Source organism: Rhineura floridana, chromosome 3, assembly GCF_030035675.1.
Source record: "Rhineura floridana isolate rRhiFlo1 chromosome 3, rRhiFlo1.hap2, whole genome shotgun sequence".
Classification (NCBI taxonomy): Eukaryota; Metazoa; Chordata; class Lepidosauria; order Squamata; family Rhineuridae; genus Rhineura; species Rhineura floridana.
In genome coordinates, this window is record NC_084482.1 from 197,048,383 (window position 1) to 197,066,762 (window position 18,380).

The 18,380-nt window shown below is 44.1% G+C and overlaps 1 protein-coding gene across 1 annotated transcript in view; it reads left to right on the forward strand.

The window, feature by feature from the left end:
* Positions 1-18,380, forward strand: part of LOC133380997 (zinc finger protein RFP-like) — a 33,650-nt gene that overhangs the window by 7,576 nt on the left and 7,694 nt on the right. Inside the window, exons 2-6 of the mRNA XM_061619322.1 lie at positions 982-1,584; positions 9,374-9,469; positions 10,751-10,981; positions 11,702-11,724; positions 16,310-16,425. Of these exons, the coding sequence (XP_061475306.1) occupies positions 1,168-1,584; positions 9,374-9,469; positions 10,751-10,981; positions 11,702-11,724; positions 16,310-16,425 (883 nt within the window). The 5' untranslated portion in view covers positions 982-1,167. The remainder of the gene's footprint in view (positions 1-981; positions 1,585-9,373; positions 9,470-10,750; positions 10,982-11,701; positions 11,725-16,309; positions 16,426-18,380) is intronic.

The window sequence follows — 18,380 nt, forward strand, 5'->3', positions numbered from 1 at the left end:
CAAGGAGAAGACTCTTCTTGGTAGCTCACACATTCCCCTTTAGTCTTAGTATGGCAAACAAAACATGAAACTCAGCAATGGAAGTTCCTTGCCTTACAGCATCTTAGTACATTTGCCCATGTACATGGACAGAAAATTGGAAATCTAGCTGAAAGGCAACACACGGAGGTATGCATTGATTGTTGCAATGCATCACTAAGGAAAAGTACTCCAAATAAAGTAAGCAACTGATCACTCATTTTATTGTATCATCTTAGATGATCGTGTACTAAAGTCAGGATCATTCAGACCAAGGTATTTCCGATGTCAATGTATGGATGTGAATGTTGGGCAGTGAAAAAAGTGGATAGGAGAAAAATCATGTGAATGTTGGGCAGTGAAAAAAGTGGATAGGAGAAAAATCAACTCATTTGAAATGTGGTGTTGGAGGAGAGCTTTGCGGATACAGTACCATGGACTGCAAAAAAGACAAATAATTGGGTGTTAGAACAAATTAAACCAGAACTGTCACTAGAAGCTAAAATGATGAAACCGAGGTTATCATACTTTGGACACATCATGAGAAGACATGATTCACTAGAAACGACAATAATGCTGGGAAAAACAGAAGGAAAAGTAGAAAAAGAGGAAGGCCAGACAAGAGATGGATTGATCCAATAAAGGAAGCCACAGACCTGAACTTACAAGAACTGAACAGGGTGGTTCATGACAGATGCTGTTGGAGGTCGCTGATTCATAGGGTCGCCATAAGTTGTAGTCGACTTGAAGGCATATAACAAGATGGTTGTGTAATCTTAGTGGTTGTGAGGAGGGGGTGCGGTGCAACTATCACGAAAGGGCCCTTGCACTTCTGAATTTGCCACCACACTACTAGATATAAGTGCAATAATAAAAAAATAAAATAGGCAACAAGTTGCACTCACCCGTTTAATTTCGTTTGAATAACAGTTTCGCCCTCCCTTGTTCATTTGTATTTTTTAGTGAAGCGGCTCGTTCCGCTGGTTCATTTCGCCAACCTCTGTCCTCGTCACCTCGATTCCAGTTCAACGAGAACCCTCCCCTTTCTCAGGGCAGTTCCCGGAAAAAAAAAACACAGCTCAAGTGTTGGAAAAAAATTAATAAGAAGGAAGGAAGCGCTGCCGGGATAGGCTTCAGGCAGAAAGGGCCATGGCAACCGGGAATCCCGTTAAGGAGCTCTGCGATGAAACGACTTGCCCCCTCTGCCGGGAGTTTTTCAAAGACCCCGCGATCCTCGACTGCGGGCACAATTTCTGCCGAGCCTGCCTCGACCGGCGCTGGGGGGAGGCAGAACCAGAGGCTGCCTCCTGCCCTCAATGCCGAGCTGCGGTCCCGGAAAGGAGCTCCAGGCCCAACTGGCAACTGGCCAACGTTGCCGAGATCGCCAAGAAACTCCAGGAGGGAAAAGGAGGGAAAAGAAAGAGGGGCGTGTGCGAGAGGCACCAGGAGCCCGAGACCCTCTTCTGCAAGGAGGATGAAGCCCCCATCTGCCCGGCGTGTAAAAAACTCAAGCAGCACCGCGATCACCACGTCGTTCCCGTGGAGGAGGCTGCCCAAGGGTATAAGGTAAGGAGGAAATCGCCATCACCGCCGTGGATCGGGTGCGCGTGGTTTTGATCGTGTAAACCTGCGGTAACCCCTCTTCCTGTGCAGTGAGGAAGAGAGAGGAGGAGGATAGGACTTGGTGAGACAGGATCGCAGGGGGCGCCACAGACATGTGGCCGCGTACACCCCAGACATTTAAAGCACATTTCCCCTCAAAGGGAAAAAAATCCTGGGAACTATAGTTTAAGGGTGCTGGGAATGGTAGTTCTGTGAGAGGTAAACTACAGATCCCAGGGTTCTGGGAAGGTGGGCTTGAAATGTATGGCAGTCAGAGAGAGACTCCCACCATCAAAAAATCCAGAACGCATAGGCTGCATTCACACCATACATTTAAAGCCCATGACTTTCCCCAAATAATCCTGGGAACTTGAGTTTGCTGAGGGTGCTGGGATTGTAGCTCTGTGAGGGGTAAACTATAGTTCCCAGGATTCTTGAGGGGGGGGGAATGTGCTTTAAATGTATGGTGTGTATATGCAGCCTTCCTCCTTCCAAGCTGGCTGATGGCTAACAAAGAGGGCAGGGAGAGGAGTTGCTCTCCCCTCACCTCCCATCTGCTTGAGAGAAAGGGGGGAGAGAGAAACACACACATGCCTTTCAAATGTTGACCAGGCTTGGTGTGTAGCATGGTGGTAGCTGAGATTGTAAGTTGTACACTCGGAGGTCCCAAGTTAAAATCGCACCTCTGCCATAAACCCATACCGTAAGAAGAGCCTGCTGGATCAGGCCAGTGGCCCATTTAGTCCAGCATCCTGTTCTCACAGTGGCCAACTCACTGTCTCTGGGGAGCCCACAAGCAGGACCTGAGCAAAAGGTACTCTCCCTCCCCCCCCCCATGGTTTCCAGCAACTGGTATTTAGAAGCATACCGTCTCCAACTATGGAAGCAGAGCACAACTATCATGGTTAGTAGTAATTGAGAGCCTTATCCTCCATGAATCTGTCTAATCCTTTTTTTAGTCATCTCCATAGATGGACTTAGGACAGACATCACCTGTCAACCTCTCTCATCTGCACTAAGGATGTAATACTGCTGATTTGTTTATTTATTTATCTCTCACATTTCTAAACCGCTGTTCATCCTGAAGGGTCTCTGGATGGCACACATCCTACACACCATAAATTTAAAGCACACACACCCAAGCATCCTGGGAATATGGTTTGTTAAGGGTGCTGGGAAATGTAGCTCTGTCAGAGGTAAACCATGGTTTCCAGGATTATTGGGGGGGGGAGAATGTGATTTAAGTGTATGGTGTGTAGAAATGCATTCTATATCACATTAAAACCATTAAAACACATTAAAACAGGTCAATACATGATTTCCAGCAGCATATACAGTCATGCAGCAGGCACATAGCTTATAGGCTCAACTATGCCCAAACACCTGTCGAAAAGGTTTCACTAAATGCCAGAAAGCTATCAAGGAAGAGGCCAAGTATACTTCCAACAAGAGGGAATTTCCCAACCAGGGTGCTCCAACAGAGAACAGATGGTTGAATCTGCTGTATTGTATATCCCAGTCTACATCTGTGTTGGAATTGCTTTTTAATATATTTTTAAACCTTCTTTTTTTTTTTACTGTTTTTAAAGTTTTTTTTAAAATGTTTTTAAAGATGTTTTGCTTTAATATGTTTTTAATGGTTGTTGTGTTTTAATATATTTTAAAGTCTGCTATTATGATGTTTTAAAGTGTTTTGGTGCTTTTGTTTGCCACCCCGGGCACCTGTTGGGAGATAGGGTGAGATATAAATCAAATAAATAAATAATATTCTTGTTGCTGTCATTGTTATTCTACCCCTAAGAAATATTCACCGGGTGGCCTACAATAAAATATGTATTTTAGGTCCCATCTGCACTACACGTTTAAAGCACTATTATACCACTCTAAACCCGCTATAGCTTCCCCCAGAGAATCCTGGGAACTGTCATTGCTAAGGGTGCTGAGAGGCCCCATCCTCACAGACCTACAGTTCTCCAAGTGGCGGAACTTCTGGACCGCGGGCCTAATCCAGCCCAACAGGCCTATTTATCTAGTCCACAGCACCATCCACAGGCCCTCTCCTCTCTGGGCCTGCCTTGCATGACTTTCAGTCAGTACCAGCAGCTGCAGACTCTACTGCTCCTCTCAATGCTATGCAGCCTTTCCCAGCTTTTGAGTCTCCAGAAGTTGCTGGATTACAGTTCCCGTCATTTCTGACCATTGGCCATGCTGGCTGGGGCTGATGAGAGATGTAGTCCAGCCACATATGGGGACCCAAAGGTTGGGAAAGGCTGCATACACAGCAGTTGTGGGGAGCCTTTGGCTCTCCAGATGTTGCTGAACTACAACTCCAGGCATCCCTAGGCATTCTCCACACCTGTTATATAGGAAATAGCAGGTCAGAAAACCACTTCCTGGGTCTTCTCCAGCAACTGTGCGGTTCCAATACCACTTGGCTGCTTTCATCAGTATTCGCTCCGGTAACAGGCATTGAACTCTCGGCAGCAGTACGTATTTCTGATACAGAGTGCTTGCTCTTCACTCCTACTGCTCAGTCATGTCTAAAGCAAATAATCCAAATGGTAGGAATCAGCTTGGGCTGAAGGTATCTGGTAAGTTCTTGTTAATAGTTGATGGCGGAATGGGGAGAGATGTTGGATACACACCATATATTTAAAGCACATTCTCTCCCCAAGCAATCATGGGAACTATAGTTTACCCCTCAATTCCCAGCACCCTAAACAAACTACAGTTCCAGGATTCTTTGAAGGAAATCATGTGCTTTAAATTCAAGAGGCAGCTGGACAGCCACCTGTCGGGTATGCTTTAAGTTGGATTCCTGCATTAAGCAGAGGGTTGGACTTGACGGCCCAACTCTATGATTCTATGATTCTGTGCTAAATGTATGGTGTGTATGCAGTTAAAGGCTGCTTGTGCTGAAAATTGCTTGATATTTCTTCCCCTCTCCCAGCTCCTAGCCTTGTAATGTGTGTGTGAGAGTGAGTGAGCAATGTCAAGAACGAAATCCATGTTTGCGGAAAATAACCATGTGGTGTGTTGGAAAAGTGAAGAAGAAAAATATGGAGATCAATGGGGCGGGAGGAGATGATATGGGAAAAGACAGGGAAGAAAGCCCCCTGTCTCGCCATGGCTGGAATGTCTCCTTGCATGTGTCGTGTGTGTATGTCTGCATGGAAGCCTGCACTTATGTGTGGCATGTGTGTATGGTGCTTGTACGTGTCTGCATGTGTGAGAATCTAGGGTGGCAATGCGCATTGCCAGCCCCGGCCCTCTCACTTTGACTCCACCCACTTTTAATTTGGCCCCACCCACTCCTGGCAGGCAGCCCCTGGAAGGCTGCCCATGAGAGAAGGCAGTGCTTGGGCCAAAATAGGTTCTCCTCTTGCTCTGCAATCTTTTTCTCCCCAAGAGCCACATCCCCCTCTGGAGAACCTGCCAGGAGTGGTGTGTGGGCTTTGAGGCAAACATGCATGGAGCAATGAGCATAAATTTTACAGTTTGATAGTAGGCTAGTTTCTACACACACTCGCCATGCCCCTCTCTGTCTTCCATTCAAGCGAGCAAGAGGCATCCTCAGAGTTTCACTCCAGCCAAGCAAAACCACTCAAGGAGGGTGTGAAGCAGGGGCAGTGAGGGGTGTGGCCTGGGGAGAGTCTAGAGCAGCTTTTCCCAGCCTTTGGGTCCCCAGATGTTGTTGGACTACAACTCCCATCAGCCCCAGCCAGCATGGCCAGTGGTCAGGAATGATGGGAATTGTAGTCCAGCAACATCTGGGGACCTAAAGGTTGGGAAAGGCTGGTCTAGAGGACTAGATGCTAGGGATGGAATCCTCTCCTTTTTTATGTTTCATTTTTAAGTGTGCCCCCCCCCCGGTGGTGGTTAACGCTCCCATTCCTTTTTCCTCTGATACAAGATAGCTAGATAGAGAGCCATAAGGCGGGGTATAAATTTAATAAATAATAATAATAATATGTTGTGGCAACCTCTTCTTCAAGCATTTGTACCCCAAATTGCATTACTGTTCCTAAGAACAATGGTTCCCTTTGTGAGTAAGCAAGGCCTTATAAAAGAGCCTCCAATAACTTTCTTAGTATTATAGGAGTGACAACTTATTTTGAAGAAGAGCCAGCAAGAACAACCATGAATATTACGACTCTGTTTTATTTATCTATCCCTAATACAGAAAATACTTTCACTAAGAATGATTAAAAGAGCATTGATCAGGTCTTACAATATAAAAGTATACTTTACCAAGCCTGGGTCTCAATCTCGCAGCCAAGTTAGAGAACAAGCATCCTTATAATCTAAAAAGCTCCTTATATACCCTTCTCTCCTGTCTAAAAACCACCTGAATATAATAACTTGTTACTACATAGTGCTAACAGTATTCCTATAAAACGTGGTCAATAAGACATTGGTTTCTCTACCTAGTAAGCCCCCAAACCACTAAGTTTTTTTTTTTACAATAATTTTTATTCAAATTTTCATAAAACATACAAAACAAAATCACAAAACATTCAAAGACAAAAAACAAAACAAAACAAAAAGGATTAAACAAAAAAATAAAATGTTGACTTCCCATTTGTCGCAGATCAAATCAGTTGTAGGTCTACAATATATAACAATCCTGTCTCTTAAATTATATTATAAAATCACTTTCCTCCAGTAGTTATCTTAATTAATCATCAAATCTCATAAACATTACTTTATTCTTTCCACAAAAAGTCAAAGAGAGGTTTCAATTCTTTAAGAAATATATCTATCAATTTTTCTCCAAATAAACATGTCGATTAATCCATCTCATCAAAATCTGTTAGGTCCAATAATTTCAATAGCCATTATTCCATTATCCATATTAATTCCATCTTCCATCTTCAATAGTCCTGTTAAGTCCAGTAATTTCAGTGTCCAATCTTCCATTATCAGTATTCCATAATAATCTTGCTGTCATAGCCATAGTCATATAATAAGAGTCTGATGGGAATTTCCTCTATCCCAAATATTTTCTTGCCATCAATTCTGAATAAGTTGCTGAAATATTGTTGTAAAGTCATATCTGTGTTCTTATTTTTTACAAAATGCACTGGCTCATCTCTTGAGAGTTTTTCCATTGTCACATGGCTGCAGTTAATTCCATAGATTTTCTCTATATCAAGCTCCATCACGTCATTCCAGTCCAGAAGATTATCCAAGCCATTGATAACTTTATCTCTAATATCTTCATTAATTTCTTCAGAGATAACGTTAAATTCCAAACAGTAGATTTTATTTCTAATATCCATAAACTCCAGATCTTTTTCCAATCCCACATTTGTTCCAATCTCCAGGGCTTGTATCTTCCCTTTATTTTTTCTTTTCTCATCTCTGATCTCATTCTCCTCTCTCACAGGATCCCCTATTTCTTTAAGCTCCTGCGTCATTTTGCTCAGTTCAATTTTCAGCTCCTTACTGCCCTGTCGCAGGGTTTGTTTCGTTATCTCAATCTCATCCATTATTTTCTGAAACATAATTACTTCCAGATTCTCAGCCACTTTCTTGATTGCCATTTTTAAAACCACGAAAACAAAACAAAACAAAAATAAAGAAGAACCACTTCTTATTTCAGCAACAATTGGGTTAATATTCCAGGCTTGATGACATCACAGTATAAACAGAGCAGCCTGCCTTATCTCTCTATGTTCAAGAACACAAAACAAATTTAGTTCCCAGCATCAAAACAGTTAGTGGCGTCGTGAAGAAGCAGATTCGTCAAAATAAAATAGGCCAAAAAGAGAATAGTCCCAGACAATATAATGTTCCTCGGAATAGAAATCCCTCTTCTGTTTATATCTTTAGAATGCACTTCCAGGACAGCTTTTTGCAATAGAAACAGAGATAAGCTGTTAATTTCGTGAATAACAGAGAAGAGTTATAGCTCACCCAGAAGTTCTTTAAAGCTGATTCATTTGACAAATCTCTTTTTGCTGCAACAATTTAAACCAAGTAAAAAAAATAATAGAAAGAAGGGTGCTTGCCTGTTAGTCCGTTTTCTCTTTGAAGAAAAGATAAACGTATCGCATTAATCAGATAGAGCTTGTTCGGAAGTCCATCCGGCATTGCTGGCTGGACCTTTTCTCATAAATTAATGAAATCCAGTCCTCCCAACAAAAACAGGCTTTTGAGGTTGATCTCTACGTTTCTCCCTGCCCGGGAGAAATTTCATCAGTCAAAAAAAAATGTTCTGACTGATTTATATCTGAATAAGCTTCTTTTGAGGCGGGAGCCCGTCTCAGAAGCAGGCACAAGCGAAGTCACCCTTCCCAGAAGTCAGCCAAACCACTAAGTTTTAAAAAGTTCTACTTCGTAGAGTGCGGTCAAGCGGTTGCTGTCATTCAAAGTTCATCCTGCTGTTCCTGCATAAAGCTAGCCTCATACTAAACACCAGCTGCTTCCTGCCTTTCTAAAGAGTTGCTACCTCAAGCCAGACCACATTATTTCCTGTTAGATCTGGAGTTTCTGAAGCTGTTTTTTAATATTTCTTAACACATCAACCCTTCGGGTGGGGGGGAGGAGATGAGTCTGGTTCGATTAAAGGTCATGCCCAAGGTCAGATATGCTCCTGCTACATATCTTTGAGATATTTCAAATCTAGGATTTGTATTGGGGAGAATCACAATAGTTCCTGGGGTGTGTGTCTGATTAACCCATGCCTGCATCTCTGATCTTTTTACTGGCTTATTTATTAAAGCAGGACAAGTTTCAGACATATTTTTACCACTCTCTCGTGATAGATAGATAGATAGATAGATAGATAGATAGATAGATAGATAGATAGATAGATAGATAGATAGATAGATAGATAGATAGATAGATAGATAGATAGATAGATAGATAGATAGATAATGTTTTTGCTGTGCAAAGGGATATCTATATTATAATTTCTATTTATTCACGAGTCTCCACTGATACTGAATCAACACCTCCTTCCCCCCTGTTGCTTTCTGTCTGTCAGTTACAACCAACACTTCATTGACATCAGAGAAAGGGAATGCACATTTGAAACGCTCACATAGAAAGTAGTTCATTAAAAGTATTCATTTTCACACTATTGATGATTTCAAAGTGAATTTTTAAAAGAATGAATGGGGGGGGGAGACAAATGAATTGGAAACCAGGCACGGAGAGTTGCTACTAATATAAATCAAATAATAAATAAATAAATACTTCAAAATTCTCTCCGCAAAGATAGAGAAATTATAATTGAAAATGAAAATGAAATGGACTGCCTTCAAGTCGATTCTGACTTATGGTGACCCTATGAATAGGGTTTTCATGGTAAGCGATATTCAGAGGGGGTTTACCATTGCCTCTCTGAGGCTGAGAGGCAGTGACTGACCCAAGGTCACCCACTGTAGCCCAACACTCTAACCAATCCAATGGAAAATCCGATTATTGCAGAAATGGAGCCCATCACTACTAGATACAGAGCTCTGCAGGGCAGCATTCTCTTTCCCTCCCACCCCTGCTCTGTAATATTAGGGAGAGCAGAGGGATGGATCTGTACTGCCCCTTCATCCAGGGAGAACATGTGCTCACTTGTTCTTTCATTCATGCACACATGCCACACAGGCAATTCCACTCCCATCCATCCAAGCTATGCAAAACCTGCATGAGTGCACTCACACATGCACCCAGAGAGAGAGAGGAAATTCCTGATGGGTCTCAGTTTGACTGGCCTCTCCCTCCTGACCAAACATCTTCTTTGTTTCTGCAGGAAAAAGTCCAGGCCCAGCTGAAGTCACTGGAGAAAGAGAGAGAAAATGTTGTGGATCAGAAACTGATAGAAGAGCTGAGAAGCCAGGCATGTCTGGTAGGTGTTTCTTGTGGCAAACATGAGGGGGGATTGCTGTTTTGTCTCTGCCCCATCAACATTATTTCCTACAAAGAGGTAGATAGTATCTGATGGGGGAGGAGCTCATGTTTCCCAGTAAATCTTGCTCACTTGAAATCTTGCTCATTAAATCGGGGATCGGAAACCCACAGCTCTCCAGGTGTTGTGGGACTCCAATTCCCATCAGCCCCAGCCAGCATGGCCATCCATCAGGATGATGGGAGATGTAGTTCAGCAACATCCGGAGCGCCACAGGTTCCTTGGTCTAATACATACATATGCAGAGGGACATAGGGCAACATTTGTTGCAGGTTCTGCTTGTCATATTTATCATCCCAAATTCTTTACGCTATTCAGAGATGAAAAATCTGAATATAAGGAAACACAGTATACAGTAGGGCCCCACTCTTATGGCAGGTTCCGTTCCAGGCCCCCACCGAAAAGCGAAAACCACCGGAAAGTGGGGCCCTACTCAGCTGTAGCACGCAAGCTCCCCGCCCTACAGCTAATCGCGCAATCAGCTGTAGCATGGGGAGCTCCAGCTGCTGCGCTCCAGCTGACAGCGATCATCTGGAGCATGGGAGCTCCCCGCACTCCAGCTGATCGTGCACTCCAGCTGATCGCGCACTCCAGCTGATCCCTGTCAGCTGGAGTACACAATCAGCTGGAGCATGGGGAGCTCCTGTGCTCCAGCTGATAGCTGTCAGCTGGAGCGCGGTGGCTGGAGCTCCACACAGTACAGCTGATCGCCCCACTGGCGCCGCCGTATTAGCGGAACGCCGACAAGCAGGGCCCTACTGTACTCCAAATATCCAAGTTTTCATCAAGTAAAATGCAGGGTCAGCAGATGCTGCAATTGGAAACAAGAACACAGGTATGTTGCCACATTTGCCAAGTGACATTTCTCACATTGAAGACCTGTCATAGTTCAAGCATTTGCCAGGGCAGTGATGCTCCTGAGCTGTGGGAAGAGCCAGCAAGTACCCCTTCTTTTATTAAGTGCCTTTTACAGGGAAGCGCTGTAGCTCATTGGCAGAGTATCTGCTTTGCATGCAGAAGGTCCCAGGTTCAATCCTCGGCATCAGGTAGAGCTGGGAGAGACTCCTACCTGAAACCCTGGGGAGCTGCTGCCAATCAGTGTAGACAATACTGAGCTAGATGGGCCGGTGGTCTGAGTCAGCACAAGACAGCTTGTGGTCTATGTAGGTTTCGCAAGCTTCATGTTTCCCTCTTTTCCCAATTTTGGTGTGTTTTCCCCAGACCCAGTTAGAAGTAGCTGGGCAGAAGATCAGGTCGTCTTTTGAGCAAATGCAGAACTTGCTTGAAGAAAAAAAGTGTTTTTGCCTGGCCCAGCTGGGAGTTCTAAAAAAAGAGTTAGAGAGGAGACAGGAAGAAAACATCACTAGACTCTCGGAGACAGTTTCCCATCTCAGTAACATGATCACAGCGATGGATGAGAAGCACAAGCAGCCAGCAACTGAATTCCTGCAGGTGAGTCTTAAGATAAAGGGCACTCCCAGACTATCATTATTTTCTAGTGGGATACAATCACACATCCGTACATTGTGCCATACAAGTTAATTTGGTGCTCTTGTGCAACAAAGTCGCTTCCACAAAAGACTGTACTTTTTGCAATAAGGAAAGTGATGGGGAAATGCACTAGAAAATGTGGGGTAACATTTGTTCCATGCAACCTCCCTGCAGACCAATCAGAATGAATTCGTAATAAACAGGTCGCCTGGAACTGGATGTGACCCAAGTCTCCTCCCAGGTTCCTTGGAATGAAAAAGATAGGACCCTTGGGAATGACCATTGGTTATCCACATTGAAAGATAGGGCAAATAAAACCCCTTTATTTATTTACTTATTTATTTGACAAAATTTGTGTACCGCTTAACTTTAAATAACACCTCTGAAAATATAAAATATACATTAAAATGTCAATAAAAAACAATGTTAAAAACAAATTTATGAAACAAGCAAAATGAATGAAATCAACAATTGAAAGTATACATTGAAAGCTAAAACTACAGATTAAAATACATGTCAGCTTTACATGTTGATGTGTATCAACTTCTATGATTCTATGAACTTTACATAAAAAAAGTCTAGCCTGTTTTATTTACATCAACTTTACATAAGGGGGAAAAAAACCCAGTGTTGTTTTATTTGCGATGTTGAGATCCATTTCTCTCTCTCTTTCTCTTCTAGGACATTGAAAGCACCTTAAGCAAGTATGTGGCTCTTTCCCACTTCCTTTTCTGTTTCCTCTCCTTTTTCTCTGGCACAGCTACAGCCCCAATTTTAAAACAAATCTGCTAAATAGGGTCAAAAACTCTGTTGGGTATGTATGATTGATCATTGAAAGCTGCTTTATTCCCGGCAACAATACAAAGGAGCTCAAAATGATATTTCCCGTGCAGTGTGGACTGAGGACAGGGGCATTGCTAGGGGTAGCTGTATGGGGTCCTGAATCTTTTTCTAGGTGTTTCTGGGTTGGAGAATGTATGCAGGGAGAATTGAATTTGGAGGCGATCTGGTAGGATATTAATTCAGAGGAATAAATTAATTGTAGATGACGTTATCTAGATATTATTTAGGGTAACTGAAGCATAATCGCATTGATCTGGAGCAGAAACTGTTGGGAAGCTAATTTATGGTGAATGAATTAAAGAAGAACTGGTTTGGGGTGGTGTGGTAAAGTTGTCTGGGGTGATTTGGATGGGAAATTAATTGGCTTGCCTTCTGTGACACTCACATTCAGAATTCACAGGTATACTTATAAATTAGCATATGCAGATGTTATGCACTTTGAGGTCTATGGTCCCAAGCCCCGAATCTTTTAAAGTACCTAGCAATGTTCCTGACCAGGAACTACTTACATCCTTAATATCTATCATCCTTCATGTTCTGGCATCCTTTTAGCCTAACGTTATGGATGCAGTTCTGTCTGGTTCATCATCAGAGACCAAGTGATTATGAATTTAGTATGAATTTGGGAAGCATCCTTATAATGAACAAGACCATTGATCCATCAAGCTCAGTGCAGTGCAATCCACCTAACAGCAATTTCCTTAGTGACCAGGATAAAGACACGACATTCAGGCAGGCCTTTGGGGTGGGCTAGATTTTAACATCATTGCTTTTAGATTTTAATGTTATTGTATTGATGTGTCATTTTGTGCTATTTTGCTTATTTTGTGTGTCACCCAGAGTGACTGGTTAGCCAGCCAGATGGGCGACTAAGAAATCCAATAAATAAATAAATAAATTCCAAAGGTGTTGTTGGATTCCAGTTCCCATCAGACCCAGCAAGCATGGCCAATGGCCAGGGACGATGGAATTTGTAGCCCAACAAGGTCTGGAAGGCCATAGGTTCTCTACCCCTGTTTGACATGAAAAGCATGTATTCTGCTCCTGAGCAATCGCTTCCTGCCTTGTGTCTGTTTCAGCCACTCTGTCATTATAGGTTTGTCCTTTCTCCTTTCACAAATAGCAGCAAAGGAGCTACCCCAAGGCAGTTGTATCTGCTGGTGGGAAGGACAGCCTGATATAGAAGGCCAGAGTGGTTCCTCACAAGCAACCGGTTTCTACTATACACAATTTCATACCTAGATAAAAAAATTAGTCTAGAGCAGGTGTAGGCAGAAGGTACTTTGGAATCTAGTGCCAGATTTCCGGATGGTTTGCAGTACACGGGCAAGGATTTCTGACTCCCAAGCATTTTAACAATAGCAACAAAATGAGGCTAAATTAGACTGCATAAATGAAGAAAGCTTTGTGGAACAACCAGGAATGGCTGTTTGCGTAGAATGACTGCAAGGGTACCAGTGGAAAACCTTTCCGGCCCTTAGATCTGTCCCCAGGCGACACATCACTAGCCCTGCTGGACATCCAGAATGTTTTTGCCTGGCTGGAATGGGTCCTTGAACTCTGATAGTGCCTCCTGCTTGCTTGGATGGAAGCTAGAGAGGGGTGTGTGGATGCATGTAGAAAGTAGCCTGCTGTACAAAGGTAATATTTTATTATATAGTATATAGTAGCGGTATATAGTAGCGGTGAGGGCAGCAAAAAAGAGATATTTTGCTGCCACAATTAAGGCATCTCTCTCCCGCCCGGCGGAGCTTTTTAAAATTGTACGAGGGCTTTTACATTCTGGCCCTCGGGATATTATGGATTCATCTGTAGCCCGCTGTGATGAGTTCGCGAGGCACTTCCAGGATAAGATCGCATGCATTCGCCGGGACTTAGACTCCAATGTTATGGCAGTGAGATCTAATGAAGCATCCAGAACACGGTCTTGTCCTTATTTATTGGATGAGTTTCAGTCTGTACAGCTTGAGGATGTTGACAAGATCCTTGGACTGGTGTGGGCGACCACATCTGTTCTGGACCCTTGCCCCTCTTGGCTGGTGAAAGCTGGCAGGACCGGAACCGCCGGCTGGGCCAAGGAGATAATAAACGCCTCTTTGAGAGAGGGAGTGGTCCCTGACTGCCTAAAAGAGGCGATAGTGAGACCGCTCCTGAAGAAACCCTCCTTGGACCCAGATAACCTGAACAACTATAGACCTGTGGCGAATGTTCCGTTCTTGGGCAAGGTACTGGAACGGGTGGTTGCTGGCCAGCTCCAGGGGCTCTTGGATGACACTGATTATCTTGATCCATTTCAATCCGGTTTTAGGCCCGGTTTTGGCACCAAAACAGCCTTGGTCGCCCTGTATGATGACCTTTGTCGGGAGAGGGACAGGAGGAGTGTGACTCTGTTGATTCTCCTTGATCTCTCAGCTGCTTTTGATACCATCGACCATGGTATCCTTCTGGGAAGACTCACGGAGTTGGGAGTTGGGGGTACTGCTTGGCAGTGGCTCCGCTCCTACTTGGTGGGTCGTCACCAGAAGGTAGTGCTTGGGGAACATTGCTCGATACCCTGGACTCTCCATTGTGGAGTCCCGCAGGGATCGGTACTGTCCCCCATGCTTTTTAACATCTACATGAAGCCGCTGGGTGCGGTCATCAGGAGTTTTGGGGTGCGTTGTCATCAGTACGCTGATGACACGCAGCTCTATTTCTCCTTTTCATCCTCTTCAGGTGAGGCTGTTAACGTGCTAAACCGTTGCCTGGCCGCGATAATGGACTGGATGGGAGCTAACAGACTGAAGCTCAATCCAGACAAGACCGAGACGCTGTTGGTGAGTGCCTTCTCTGCTCAGATGGTGGATGTTCATCCTGTTCTTGATGGGGTTACACTCCCCTTGAAGGAACAGGTTCGTAGCTTGGGAGTTCTTTTCGATCCTTCCTTGTCTCTTGAGGCCCAGGTGGCCTCGGTGGCACGGAACGCTTTTTACCATCTTCGATTGGTAGCCCAGCTACGTCCCTATCTGGACAGTGACGACCTCGCCTCAGTTGTTCATGCTCTGGTAACTTCAAGATTGGACTACTGCAACGCGCTCTATGTTGGGCTGCCCTTGAAGACTATTCGGAAACTACAGCTAGTCCAGAATGCAGCGGCCAGATTGTTGACGCGGACCAGAAGGTCCGCTCATATAACACCTGTTCTGGCCCGTCTGCACTGGCTTCCTATTTGTTTCCGGGCTAGATTCAAAGTGCTGGTTTTGACCTATAAAGCCCTACACGGCATGGGACCGCAATACCTAGTGGAACGCCTCTCCCAATATGAACCTACCCGTACACTGCGCTCAACATCTAAGGCCCTCCTCCGAGAACCATCCCATCGAGAAGCTCGGAGGGTGGTGACTAGAGCTAGGGCCTTTTCAGTTGTGGCTCCCGAACTATGGAATGGTCTCCCTTTTGAGGTGCGCCTGGCGCCGACGCTGCTGTCTTTTCGGCACCAGGTGAAAACCTTTTTATACTCCCAGGCATTTTAAAGTGTATTTTAACAGCATTTCTGTATTTTGGACGTTGTTTGGTTCTTTTGTTGTTTGTTTGTTTTGTTTCTTGATTTATTGTATTTATTGTATTTATATATTGTGCTGGTTTTTATCTTTTTGTACACCGCCCAGAGAGCCTCCGGGCTTAGGGCGGTATATAAATAAAATAAAATAAATAAATAAAAATAAATAAATAAATAATATTTAATAAATCTAATAAATAAATAAATAAATTTGTTGCTCCACTTACTTTTGCCTCTGGCCTAGCCTACCACTGGCATGTGGCCCTGAGAAGACTGCTCAGAAGTGCATGTGGCCGTCAGGCTGAAAAAGGTTCCCCACTCCTGGCTGAGCAGCACCACATTCTTTCATTCTAAATGTCCATCTTTAGCACCTGGCTCCAGCTGGCAGATCTCAGGGGGAGCTAACATGGTGCCCTCCAGGACTGCAAAGCCCATCAGCCTTAGCCAGTATGGCCAACAGTGGGGGATGATGGGAGTTGTAGTCCACAACATGCATAGGTCACCATATTGGCTTCTACCTATTCTAGTAAACCCAAAGAGCAGATCCTCACCATATATTTAAAGTACATCCAACATGCATGTAAAGCACATCACTTGCCTCAAAGAATCTTGGGAACTGTGGTTTTCCTCTCACTGAGCTACACATTCCCCACACCCTTAACAAACTACAATTCCCATGATTCTTTGGGGGAGGTCATGTACTTTAAATGTATGGCATAGGCCTGCTCAAAGTTGATCCCTCGAGGAGGTTTTCACTTCTTTTAATTAATCTTCTCTTGGGTAGCCTTTGACAGCCTTTCCTACTTTCCTCAAGTGAGTTCCCAACGCATGAGCTGAGGCTGCAGGTTTACAGGGGAGGGGGCAGCGTTCATCAACCCTTCCTTAAACAGAACCATCTCCCCTTCCAGGTATGAGGCAGCAGAAGGGAAGCAGCAGCTGGAGCTTTCTGCAGAGCTGGAAGAGAGACTCAGAAGTTGGTCTCAGAAAAGTTTAGTCCTGAAGCAGGCCATGGAAAAGCTTGAAGGTATTGAGGGATGAGGTGGGAGTAGATCAAGGAGGAGAATGGATATACTCCACTTCTTGATTGGTTGGACGAAAAGTCAATTCCTCATAAAAAAGGAACTAACTTTCTCTGCAAAATTCCTGGAGATGTCTGAAGAATCAGCATTTCTTTCATTCTGGTTGGGATGGTGACAACATGTGAATTAGATCTATGTTATTTGTCTACTAAAAGTGAAATTTGCTCCAGCACTAGCTGGAGCTGTAACCCATCTTGCTAGTTGTTTAAAGCAGAGTGGGCAACCTTCCAAGGGGCCACGTACAGGTGGCTGGTGGAGCCACAGGCAGAAAGTGGGTGGGTCAATGGATGTGACTTTATCTTTATCTGGAATGGAGGATACATTCCAGACACACAAAATCAGAGGTTTCCACACACACACACATTTCTCTTCATCCTCTATCCAGGACACACTGAAGCCAGGCAGGGCTGGAGAGGGGTGTGGCTGTGAGAGAGGGAAGAGTCTCGAGGGCCAAAAAGAGAGGCTTGGGGAGCTGCATTTGGCCCTCGGGCCTGAGGTTCCCCACCCCACTTTAAAGCTTGCTTTTTCCCTGTCTGACCTGAGCAATGTATTCTCTAACTTCCTGCTCCTATTTTTCTGCTGAAGTCCTGCTGTGTAATACTGCTTACTGTATAATATTTCTTGCTTGCTGCTGAAGCGGCAAGGGATTTCTCAGAAGCAGCTGCTAGGTGTGAGGCTGACTGATTTGCTTAGTAAATGCCCCAGCGGCGTGCTTGCTCACAACTTTGTAATGCTAGGACTGCTTTTTCATATGCACCTAGAAGAGCAATACAGCAACTTATTGGGAGAAGAAGGGGCATTCTTTTAAAAAGCTCAGCCTTTCTTGTCTAGTTAGAGCTGCGATAATATGCACACAGCCAGAAGAGGAAACAAGACAGTGAACAACATTCCGGTGTTGTGCCAAGCCAGACTTTTTGGGTTATCGTTGTTTATCATTTACAGATGTAGAAGGGCATGATATAAACATGCTGCATTGGATTGAGTATTTAAAAATGAAAGATCCTCTTTCCCTTTCTTTTTTTGGTCTGGGAAAGATGTTGCTGTTTCTGGTGACCAGGTGAACAATAAATGGAAGCAATATCATTTTTTTTTTGCAGTCTTTACTACACCAAATCTTCACTCTCAGGCACATAGCCTTGTCCTCCCAGTGTCTAACTTGCATCGCTATTGGTTGGCAATTGGTTTCCAAATTGGTTGGAAGACACTTCCTCTTCCTGGTCCCAAATCTTCCTCCCACTTTGCTTTCCCGTTCTCTCATTTGCCACTTAACACAGACTCCAGATTTAAGCAAGAAACATTAATTTGTCAACAAGGTCCTAATCTTAATGCTAAATATTTTTTTTAAGTGTGAGACAAATTCATGGAATAAATAATAATAAAATTTTAATTTTAGGCCGCCTATCTGGCCGAATGAACGGCCACTCTAGGCGGCGTACATAGATTAAAATAAGATACAACATATAAATACAGTTCCAACATCAGTCTTCAAATAATCAACCCACCCACATCTGTACGTTATAAACTAAAATTACCTAGGAATCCTGTATGCCCGCTGAAACAGCCACGTTTTTAATCCTTGGCGAAAACCTACCAGGGAGGGGGCATGGCGAAGATCACATGGGAGAGAGTTCCAGAGGGTGGGGGCCACAATCGAGAATGCCCTCTCTCTGGTCCGCACCAGCCTAGCTGTTTTCACTGGTGGGACCAAGAGAAGGTCATGTGAGGCTGATCTTGTCAGGCGGCATATTTGGTGATGCTGGAGGCGCTCCTTTAGATAGACTGGACCGAAACCGTATAGGGCTTTAAAGGTTAACACCAACACCTTGAATTGGGCTCGGTAGACAACTGGTAACCAGTGTAGGTCTTCTAGCATTGGAGTGATATGATCCCGGCGGCGGCC